General features: G+C 31.2%; 1 protein-coding gene, 1 long non-coding RNA gene and 1 pseudogene across 2 annotated transcripts; 1 reads left to right on the top strand and 2 right to left on the bottom strand.

Moving 5' to 3' along the window:
• Positions 1-3,455: 3,455 nt before the first annotated feature.
• Positions 3,456-4,419, top strand: LOC114415611. Its single transcript, XM_028380387.1, has one exon. It carries the CDS (start codon positions 3,681-3,683, stop codon positions 4,125-4,127), a length of 447 nt encoding a protein of 148 aa, XP_028236188.1. The 5' UTR covers positions 3,456-3,680; the 3' UTR covers positions 4,128-4,419.
• Positions 4,420-4,603: 184 nt separating this feature from the next.
• LOC114415610 lies at positions 4,604-7,387 on the bottom strand (annotated as a pseudogene).
• A 1,085-nt stretch (positions 7,388-8,472) lies between these two features.
• LOC114415612 lies at positions 8,473-9,737 on the bottom strand. Its single transcript, XR_003667386.1, has 2 exons — positions 9,574-9,737; positions 8,473-9,383 (listed from the first exon to the last, which is right to left on the bottom strand). It is a non-coding gene; the product is annotated as an uncharacterized LOC114415612 (long non-coding RNA).
• Between the last annotated feature and the right edge of the window lie 2,443 nt (positions 9,738-12,180).

Genomic DNA, 12,180 nt, shown 5'->3' with positions numbered 1-12,180 from the left:
AAGTGGATACCTCTAGATGCAGGACTATATACCAAAAGCCACAAACATTCGGTCCTTCCATAATTCCATTCCTTTATTTTATGTTTCTCTTTTTGTAAGCTTGGGATTCAAACAAATAGGCCATTGGAAACTTGACCACGAAATATAAATAATAATGATATTTTCATGGTTTTTTTCTTATCCATAATGATATTTTCACGAGTTAGATCTCCTTGAATCAATCACACACTTTTATTTATAGAATGTAATAGAAATATAAATAAGAAATTATTCTAAATAGAATGTAAGAGAAATAGAATAGAAACATTCAATTATAATATTCCAACTTAATTATTGAAAGTAAAAAATGTTAAATTAAAGAAAGTAAAATTGAATATACCATTAAAAGCATAAAAAAACCCTACGGCCAAAAGTTGTTTTTATTAATCCGATAATTATTGCGATATTTCTTACCAGAAAAAACAGTTGCACTTTAACTTTGATAGGGGTTAGGTCTGTTTGATGTGCAATTGAAGGGAAAACATTTTAAAATAATGGAGTTAGTAAGTTGGAATTCACCAAATTAAAAAATTAATAATAATAAAAGGGGGTTTGTGGATTTAGAAGATCTTTGTCTCATCTTTTTAGCCATTGTGACAACGACTATCTTAAGCCGGGCCCAGACTACCTACGGGCACTTAAAGCAACTTGACTTGTTTATTGATTACCGTCTCATCTATCAGTAAATGCATACTTAGCAAGTGACCGAAACTTCTGTGCCTATTTTATATACCTATGGCTTCAACGCACTAGTATTTGAATTTTCCAACTAAGAACATTTTTATTAGTGTTACAGTTGCTTCTTAATTTCTCTCCTTCATATTAGGTAAAATGAAATAAAAATATGGAGCAAGACTATGAGCATTTATATGCACAATGAAACTTTCACTCCCTTTGGAATGGAAGAAAAGGAGGAGAAGAGAAGGGAAATGAATGAGAGGATGCACATTTATCAAAACAGTTTCCCACAATTGGAATGCAAGATTACATGGGAGGAAAGAAAAAATGGTGATATTAAGTTAAATAATCTTTCTTTTCACTTTAGAGAGAAAGTGTATAAGATAAAAAAATAAAAAAACATCCTTATTTATTGCACATTTTTTTATTTAAAATATTTGTCATTATATATATATATATATATTTTCTTTCCTTAAACTTTTTACACAATCAAACAACTTAAAAAAAGACTTTAGAGTTTTTTTCATCTTTGATAAGTCAAAATTATTAAAGATTTTATACAAATATAATTCTTAAGTGTGTCAACTTACAAATAAGTCAATTCAATATAAAATTAATCACTAAACATAATAACATAGTGAATCTAACAATTCGATGTTTAACTTTCAATACTTGAGTAATGAAATTAGATCATAACTTAAGAAGGTACAATTACAGTCTTAAAATTTTAATTTGAAATCATTGATTAAGTCACAACAATCATTTATGTGTTTGGTGGTGTTTAATCAAAATAGTTAGAAGGAAGTAAATATGCACGTATTCAATTTTCAATGTTAATGGATGCTACAGGCAAATGGCAATGGGGTATTTTCAATGAATGTTTAGTCAGGTTAGAGCTAGCTGTAGATTCTTAATTGTATATTGAATCTCATGGAAAGTAAAGAATGAGTGTGACTAGTTACAAGATTTTGCTTATAAAGCTTTAGACAATCCAAGGTGCCTTTCTAAAAGTTTTCCTCTATCTCTTTCCGCAAGATTTTGGTTTTTAAGCTTTATATGGTACTGAATATAAGATCAATAAAGCACTTGTGCATTGAAGCGCCCCCAATTTTTCGAGCATGTAACGAGTATCACTCAAAGCGTGTGAGAAAAGTCTGTTAGACTAGAGAGAAAAAAAAAAAAAAAAGCAAGATCATTCGAAAAGATATAATAATGATCAATTGCTACCCCACCCATACATACTAGGTACGTTTAGGTTTAAAAATTTGGTAGGCATGAGGCATGGAGTGTAGACACATTATTATATTACCTACGTATTATATAAAAGTAATAAATGATATTTTTTTAATTATAAACAATAATAATTAGTTTTTAAATTTATTCAAAATTAAATATTTTTTATATCCTTAATTTATTATTAATTTTATTTATTAGACACTTACTTATTGAACTATGAATATTAATATCAAATAAGATTATTATTTATAATATCTAAACTTAAGATACTTTTGAAATAAAAATTAAATTTATGATCTTAATAATTTGCATTATCTATATGATGGGAGGTCGTATTATTTATTAGAAGAGAAACAACCAAATAGCAGTTAGCAGTTGACAGAAGTTAACTAATTTATATTAATTTTTCTACAAACTAATAGTATAAACTAAGGTATTAATCAAAGTACGCTATGCCTTAACCCTTTGGCCGTGTAGTACCTGAACCATATGATATGAACTGCATTTGTTGCGTCACCACTGCAGCATGACTGCATGATCCATACATAGATTTAAAGTAATCTCTCTTCATTCAACTATCCAATCCCTCCTTTCCAACCGAAAGCCAAAAGGAAGATGGGGTTCCGGTGTTGCATTCCCTTGTTATGTCTAGCCATTTTATCTTTAATTTAACCAATAATGATATATAAATATTTTATTATTTTAATTATTTTATTAAAAAATTTAATTTTTTTCTATCATATTATAAATCTTATTATATCTATTTTTTTTCGAGATGTTGTATAGGAATTTGGAGTGTTCATTGAACTTTTTCTTAATTTATCAGTATTAAACAATTAGAGCAGAGAGCAAGTAGCAGGAAATTTTATAATTCTTTTTTTTTTTAATTTGTCTTAGGTCACCTAAACCATGAGGTGGTGCAGCTTAAAAAGAATAAACAAACATAACTATATGTGCTGTTTAAAAGTATCATCAAGAACATAAATCAATTAATAAAAAATTATTAACTAATAATTTTAAATTTGGAGTTTTAGATTCGCAGTTGTGTCAAGGACACAGGATATACCAAAATCAAGTGTATGATTTAAAAGTAAGAAATCTTACACATGAATTAATATAAAAGGAACAAAATATCACTCTCCATTATTCTAGTTCTTGCAGATTTTTTCCTCTCCACCTAATTGGGACATGGTAGTTTGGTCCAAAAGCTAAGTTTAGCTGCATGACCACCCAATCAAATCAGACCACCTGTACCAATTTTGAAGTGCATAGAGGGCACAAAGTGTTCATGGCACAACCATATGATATGCATAATATAGGAGTTTAGTTGCATGATCCATTGGGCTCTGGAAGGGCTGAATAAATAGTTAAATGAGCAATGCAATTGCTCCACTTTCCACTAACCGACCTATGCTGCATGCGTGTTGACAAATCTTTCATTTTCAAATTCTGAAAACAAATCCTATTTTACATGCTCATTACTTTCTTGCCCTAAACCATAAGTTTCCTTCTCAACGGAAAGTCACCTTTTTACTCCACTCCACACGAAACAAACCCCTCTAATATATTTCTTTTATAAAAAAAAACCCCACCTTACTATATATCTCACTTGCTTTCCCTTCAAACCCGCAAAACTCACATTTTCCCTTCCCCTGCTTTCTCTCTCACATTCACAATTCCATGCACTTTTTCTCTGTAGCTATCTAACAACTTGGCTTTAGAATAAAATGGGCAATTGTCTTGATCTTTGTAAACCCAGTTCAGGGTCTTGCATCGCAAAAAAGGTTAAACTTGTGAGGGTGGCAAAACCAGATGGTAAGATCCTAGAGTTCAGCACCCCGATCCATGTCAAAGATATCTTGACAAATTATCCAGCTTATGGTGTTGGTGTTTCAAAGAAAGTCAGAGAACATCTCTCCCCAGATCAAGTATTGAAGGCAGGAAGATTGTACTACTTGCTTCCCTCTTTGCATTCCCCTCCAAATCTTGCATCTTTAAGGACAGGTGGAGGGATTAAGAGGATCAAAGTTATAATAACGAAGCAGCAGCTTCAGAAGTTGGTGACCAAACAGATTTCAGTAGAGGATTTACTATCAGAGGTTCAAACGGTTGGTGTTAAGTTTTCAAGCAATCAGAACCCAAAATTGGACTCTATACCCGAAGAAAATGAGTAACATAAACAAAATACTGGTCTCTCTCTCTCAATTTTCTGGCTCTTTAAGCTTTCCTTTCTTCTTTCCTTTGTTATTGTTCCTTCTTTATGCTGTAGTCATGGACACTTGCCCGTTGTTGTAATGCTTTACTTTTTTTTAAGGAAGTTTGGTTGTAAGTACCGAAAGAAATGAAATATGTAAAGGCAGACATAGAACCTATAGTATAGATAAATAGTTTAAGGTAGTTTCTAAATTTTGCATTCCCTTTGCATTGGTATAGGTTTCTTATTAACTTTTTTTTCTTCCTCTCTCACGGATTAGTTCTTTCTGTAGTTATACTTTGTTTATAAATTGGAATGTAGAGGTTAGGTAATTGTGCTCCTAATTAAAGATAAACACAATATTTTGAGGATTTAGTTTCTTTTCGTATCGCCTCGGAAGTTATGATCAATTTGATGTTTCAAAGACATGGTTGAATCAAAAACACAATTTTCATATGATGAACTAAAAGGAGAAACTGACCATTAGAAATTTGTACAAACAGCAATTTATTTCAACTTCTCTACACTTAGTACATCATTTAACCCGTATAATGGGTGTATATATGTTAAAAAACGTAAAAAAGGGTAAAATACAGTGTGCAAGATACAAAGCCTAAGCATCTCAGTGAACTTGGACATCAATAACCTTGCGTTCAACCTTGGTCTTAGGAATGGTGATATAAAGCACACCATTTTTCAACTCTGCCTTAATCTTGTCCTTCTCGCAGTTATCCGGAAGCTTCAAGCGGGTATCATAGGAATTATAGCTCCTGCTAGACCAAGAATCATCTCCACTATGTTCTTGTTCACTCTTGTGGCCTCCTTTTATAACAAGCACATCATCTTCCACTGATACCTTAACATCTTCCTTGGCAAGACCCGGCATGTCAAACCTCATTCTGATTTCATGTTCTTCATCTTTGATGTCCCAAGGGGCACGGATCTCCCCTGCTCCCACGTTTCTTCCTGGGAATGTCATGGTATCTTCGAAAATTCGGTCCATCGTGTCCAAAATCTGGCTCATGCTCCTCATGGGTGACCACGGGTCCAAGAGACCTGTAAAATAGGCCACACTATATGTCAGTGTACATGTTTAACTATGTTGGAAGCAAGTTCAGTTAAACGTAGCTACCATCACTTTTTATCATTGAAAGGCAGGTGTTATAAATTTACAATGAATCACTTGAATTCTAAACATTAAAGAAGTATTTTTTATATATGTACTTGCTTAGATTTTGAGTATCTACAGAAATTGACATATTTTTCTGGCTTTAGGTTCAAACCTTTATTTGGTTACTTATGAAGGTTTGTCACTGATCATTTTCATTCCATTTCAGTCGAAAGTGTACAACAGAATCGAACCAAAAGGATCATATCAATATCTCTAGCCAAGTTAAGTGTGTTTTTGTTTTTATCCTAGCTCATAAACCACATGTGTTCTCCAATCCGCTCGTCTAGTATCAATAGTTTTTTATTTTTCTTTTATAATTTTTGTTTATCATGTCAAACTCGGTTGCAATGCTATCCTATTAACAGGGAGGAGAAAAAAAAAGAATATGAAAAGTTAGTGACAAGCTGAGCAAAAAAAAAAAGTTAGTGACAATGGTGGAATAGATGACAATAGCAACCACTACAATATATGTAAAGAATAACCAATGACAGAATCACATTGAAAACATTTAATAATATAATTGAACCAACTCAATTTTTTTTGAGAGGGAACCAACTCAATTTATTATATGCAAAATTTAGAATGTAGCAACAAGTTAATAACAGCATATTTTAAGGGACATATTTTTTAGTTTAATAGACCTACTACAGAGTTAATTAATCAGAAATCACTTTAACATAATTTTTAAGGTAATTATTTATCAAGTTAATACTAGTAATAACTATTATACATGGAGATTTATAGTTGAATTAATGATAGTAATTGACGGTTTGTAATTCGAAAATTTCAAATTAAAAGAGTCATGCAAGACTAACGCATTGATCAATAATGCCTTTTTAATGGTGGATACTATAAGAATGGGAAACTTACCAAATGGTGAAATGTCCATGGAAGTTCTGCGTGGCTTCTTCTCAACCGCGGTTCCATGGTCACCCTTGTTAACATGTTGTACTTCCACAGAGTTGTCTTTGTTATCACCAGAAGCCTGAGCTCTCACCCTTACTAGCCTTGGAAACTCCTTCCTCGACGGAAAAGAGGCCATGCAGGGTGCAATAGCATTGTTCTGTGGATTGACAGAGTACCCTGTTTTTGTGATAGTAGTGCTAATGAAGTTGATAGTGCTTGGGCCATTGGGATTAGGAAATGTGGGTTTGAGCAACAAGGATCGATTTAGACTTTCAGGTGTTGATGAGGGTCAGATGTGAGAATTGTTCAATATATAGAGAGTGGATGTGAAAGCTGGAGAAGGGTCTTGAGAGTTTGAGAGCAAGTAGGAAAGTTCTGGACCCAACACTAGGACAACCTTGCCATTTTTTTTTGTTTTTATCTCACTACTAGCTTCTGGAATGGTCTTCATAACTGATTTCACCTCATAAATTGGGATGAATGTGTTAACACAATTAGGTTCTTGTTTTGGTAGCCATAGTTCCACCTCACTTAAAAGTTGAGGCCATAAGTTATTTATAAACATTTTTTTTTCTCAATTCACATAAACATAAACCGTGATGATTAACTGTAACGATGTTGATACCTGTAGATTTGAGTTCAGAACACTTCCGAAGTCTAATATATTTTTCATTCAATCCTACGTGCTTTGTTTTTTCTTTCTTTAATTAATTATTTTTACGGGAAAAAATTCAGATTCAGTCTTTCTGTTATATATACTCTTTCCATGAAATAATTACATCAACTTTTCTTTTTTAAAAAAACAAAAAAGTTACTTAAAAAGAGTAAGTATTAGGAAACACAGAAAAATTATTTGTATTTTCACGTACTTAATTAACCCTCTGTCAACTGCGTTTTAAGCCCGAGTCTTTGGTCAATTTTCAGAATTTATTCCTTTCTTTTCTCGTCTGTTTGTTGAACAGTTGCCAGCTCAAAAGAAAGTAAAACTCATATGGAGTTCGCTCTTTCACAAAAAGAGAATAAAATAAAACCGAGAACATTTTCTTTTATTTTTATCAAAGAAAGATTTATTTATAATAAACCTAGAAACGAAAAAAGCAAAAAAATGTGATAGCTATATTTTGTCCTCGTATTTTGTTTTACTCATTTTCTTCTTTCTTTCAATTATTATTTCTTTTATCTAAAAAAGAAAAAAATGAAGAAAAAAAATTAAAAAGAAAATAAAAAAATGCAAAATACCATAAAATATAATTGTAAAAAAAGGGATCAAACATGCACACAAGTGGCCAGGTCAGGGAATAAATAGGCAGCACACTAGGAATAGAGGGCCGATTAGATACCCACACTCACCAATTTTTTTATCCATCTTTTCTATCTTATTTCCTTTTCTTTTTCTTCTACAAATTCAAGTGAAAATACCGAAAATAAAAAGTGAAAAATCCTCAAATTCAATGTGTCTCTGTTTTCTTCTTCCCTTTGACAGCCTGTGGGGGCTTAGGCCCAAATAGCAATTTTTTTTTTAGTGTTACTGTTGACTCCTATCATAATTATTCTCTTGGCCATTACATAATTTTAAAAATCATGGAAAAGATTATTTTACCTCTCAGTTGAAACACTCAGCCCCTCCTTCTTCTTTCTTTGTACCCTCTTTCTCCTCACCCTGTCAAAGACATAAATAGACAATAAAAAAATACGATTTTGTTGTGATTTTTGTTGAGATACAATAGAATAAAATCTTTAATTTATACTTTTAAAACAAAAACTAAATTATGTTGTGTATTTTTTTGTTAAAAAAAACAACAGAATCATATTTCTGTTGTATTTTTTGTTTTTATAATTTTTTATTAATTATAAATGTAGGTTATGTTTTCTAAATTAAACAAATTAATTGTGATAAAATTTATCATTTTTAATAGTGCTCAATATCCTTTTTAATTAAAATTAAATTAAATAGATAAAAGTTACCATTCATAAATGTAATTAAATTAAGTATTATAAAAATTACCTTTATTTATCATAATTAAATCAATTCATCATATTATTTGATTATAATTAAAAAGAATAATTTGTTATTATTAATTTAAATTTAAATAAAAAAGATAATTTATGTAACAATTAATTTGATTAACCATTTTCTGAAACATCACCCAATATTATTAGGGAGCTCACATATAATATATCAGTTATGCACAAATATCAAGTAAAAGGAAACTTACAGTAAAAAAAAAAAGAAAGTAAAAGGAAACTATTAAACAAAGGAAAACTCTATTAGTATAAATAGGAATCAATATAGCCCGATAGATCCCTTGAGTCCTAGCGTGCTACTCTGCATCTCTGATGTAGTTTGAGAGAGTAACCTTGCCAATCCAAAATCTGCAACATGTGCAACCATATTTTCATCTAGAAGGACATTGGAAGGTTTCAGATCACAATGCACTACTGGTGGATCACAGTCATGGTGCAAGTAGTCGAGAGCAGAAGCAACATCAATGACAACGTTCAATCTTTGCAACGGGGTCAGACAGGATCTTAACTCTTCATACTTGATGAGGTTCATAAAAAAACCTTTCATAGGAACCTCCCCTTCCAAATGGTTGAAAGACAAACTTAACGTCTGGATAAACTCGAGCTTTTCTAAACTTTGAGGAATAGGGCCGGTTAGATTGTTTGATGATAAATCCAAAGTCTCAAGTTTAGTTGGGATTGAGCCATTGAATCTCAAGTGTCTTCTAGCTATAACAACCCTCTACTCTATTTCCTTAGGAATGTTCCCTACAACTGGTTACCAGAAATATCCATGCTCTCAAGCCAGAGAACTTAATTTCTTGCATTTGTGGTGTTAATTAATTAATTGTATGGAAGACTTATTGTTTATTTTCGATGTGACAGACCATCAAACTTGAAGACGATAGGGTGATGCGAGGAAAAAAATTGTCTTGGGGGCAAGAGTCCAAATTTAATAATAGAAGAATTTAAAAGAACTTGAACTGAAGCGTGCTATGTATGCACTACTCTTCCCATGGCAACTGGTTAATCCAATGGTTCATGGCAATTCTCTCCCGCAACTCAACCTTCCAAACCCAACATATAAGATGAGGATTATTTTATATTTATATATATTTTAGTATTATTTTTATTCAATATGGAAAAGTTTTCGCCCTGCACCGTATAAAAGGTGAATATCTTAATAAATGAAGCAAGAAAATATTAATTAAGATATAAAACATGGATAGAAATCATCATCAATCCCATGTTCTAAGCTAGGAAATTACAGTAAGAGAAAGCCGAAAATATATAGACACACACATATATATATGATCCTCACTATACATAACTAACAGCAACGTACCAAGTTTAATACTAGGCTGGGCAGCACTTCCTAGCTCAAAGGACATGAGTAGTAAAAGTATTGCTAAAAGAGCAGCAAATGACATCAATTTGGAGGCATGTAGAATGACCCTTTCTATCAAAAGCTATATATATAGAGGATGGAAGTATATCCCTTTAAGAATTGGTATTTATAGAGATGAAAATTAAGATACGTGATCCTCCGGTTGCTGACTATTTCTTCCCCGCACCCTAATATTGTTTATTTAATGTTGGATGCATCATCATGCATGCTCGCGCACCAATCCTTCCTCACATCTCGTGTTGGTCTGTCACATCATGCATATAAATTATTACTTTTCGTGAAGTTAGTTGGACCAAATAATTAATAATACAGACCAGCTAGCAATACAAGGTAGGAAAATGCAGAAAGACTAAATCAATGTCAAACCAAATTAAACACTGTTGTGAACTTTATATAGCTATAGTCAAAGCAAAGCAATATGTATAAATTACTTTTTGTTAAGTTAGTTAGATGTCACATGTTTGGACTAAAAGAGTTGAAACGTTATACTCTGAATACACTTCGACTTCATAAGTTGAAACTGTCAAATGGTCAATAGAACAAATAGACAATATTCGGCTTTTAGATAGTTAGATGAAATACGGTTATTTTATAAGTTTAAGTGCATTGTATAAATAATTTTCAGTTTTAATAATGGAACCATTGGAACAAATGTAAAAAATATGTGAATGGTTGTGAGGAAGGAAAAAGAGAAAATAAAAGAGAAATAGGTAAGAATTAAATAGAGTGGATAAGTAAGAATAGAAGAAAAATATTTAAATTAGTTGATAAGTAAGAAAAGAAAAATTAATATTAGATTAAAATATTACTATATTATAAAAAAGTAGAAAACATTAAAAAAAAAAGGCACACAACTTGTAGCTTTCTGTGCTCTGCAGTGCAAGTCTGCAAGATTCAATACAATTTCGCGTTTCATCCGATCGGTTTAGTGAAGAAATGAACAATACCTTTTTTTCTCCACACTTGTTTAATTTGCTCTTGGCTCCTGCCAAACCACACACGTATTCAAATATTCTTTCAATTTTGTGTTCTTCCACCCTCCTTCCTTATCTTTTGTGCAACCAAACAAACGCTAAGAGTCTCGGTGAATTTTGAGAAAATACACACAAAATATTAAGTTGATCTGAATCGGAAATAGTGTCGGACCGAGCTTCAACCAAAATTTTTGGAGTCAAATTAAAATTGACTAAAATAAAATTTTGGTCACTTATTTACATTTTACATTTTAGTTTATTCCCTTACATTTAGATTTTTTTATCGTTATATGTAACATTCCTTTGTTATGTTAAATTGGTCCTTTTGTTGATTTTTGAGACAAATTTAATCAATTTGATGACCAATGATAAAATTATGAGCACCTTAGCAAAACTTAAACCGTTAGTACTAAAAATGAGTAAAGTATTAAAGTAAAGTATCAAATTAGTCCCTCATTGTTAGAGGCGCTGTCAATTTGGTCCCTAAGATTTAAAAAATGTCAAAATGATTCTCGACTTTATATTTTATTTGTCATGTTAGATATTAGGATGGAAGTCGAGGATCATTTTGATATTTTTTAAATCTCAGAGATCAAATTGACCGCGCCTCCAAAAGTAAGGGATTAATTTGGTATTTTACTCTACTAAAAACTAAATAGAGGATCAATTTGTTTTACAAAAACATTATTAAAGACTAAAGTAGAGCTTTTTAAATTGAGAAACCAAATTAAAACTTAAAATATAAATAAGGGACAAAAATTATATTTAACAAAAAAATTAATGCATATTAAATATTGGTGAATATTACTAAATTTGAGAGTATTTTTTTGATATCACATTTTAGAGTATTCTTAAAAAATAATTATTCATAAGAATCGAAAACAAGTTTTAAGATGTGTATAACAACTCAGACATGTTATTCAACAAATTGAATTAATCATTTGAAAAAGTATTCTTAAATTTATCATCTTATATCACAGTAGGAACTTTCAGAATTCTTTGAATCATTTTTATTGGCAAATAAGTGTTTCAACCTTGGTATTATGGTAGATACCACGACACCTTCACAAGAAACCTCTTAGTCATGATGATCCCAACATTCTTTTTTTTTTTTTTTAGATACAGATGATCCCAACATTCACATCCATATCTTTCACTTGTACCGTGATGCCCTAGATTTTGTATATACAATATACAGTCAATGGGACAAGCATATATGATCTTCTTATATCCTTTGGACCCTAAACTTTCTTTTCCTCAAAAAGTATGATCAGGTATAATTATTCTATTAGGGAAGTAATTTTTGTAATGATTAAAGCAATTTTGTAAAATTCTTATCACCCCATCCATTATTTCTTTCAAATTAAGCAATCTCTTTATCCGCCGAAGCTAAGTGTTGATGAAGCGTTTAATAAATAAAAATGTCTTTGTATCATCTCTCTGAAGGAGCCTATCCATCTCTTTATCCGCCGAGTCGCGACACACCTTATAACTTGTAAGCACATCTATTTCTTTTAATTTTAAAAACGTAAGCATTTTGATTACAATTGAGATGCATTTAATGAAGAGC

Source organism: Glycine soja, chromosome 6 (assembly GCF_004193775.1).
Source record: "Glycine soja cultivar W05 chromosome 6, ASM419377v2, whole genome shotgun sequence".
Taxonomy (NCBI): Eukaryota; Viridiplantae; Streptophyta; class Magnoliopsida; order Fabales; family Fabaceae; genus Glycine; species Glycine soja.
This window is presented reverse-complemented; position numbering and strand designations above follow the sequence as displayed.

Coding starts and splice junctions, on each gene's coding strand:
- LOC114415611 (XM_028380387.1), top strand. CDS start 3,681: ATGGGCAATTGTCTTGATCTTTGTAAACCCAGTTCAGGGTCTTGCATC.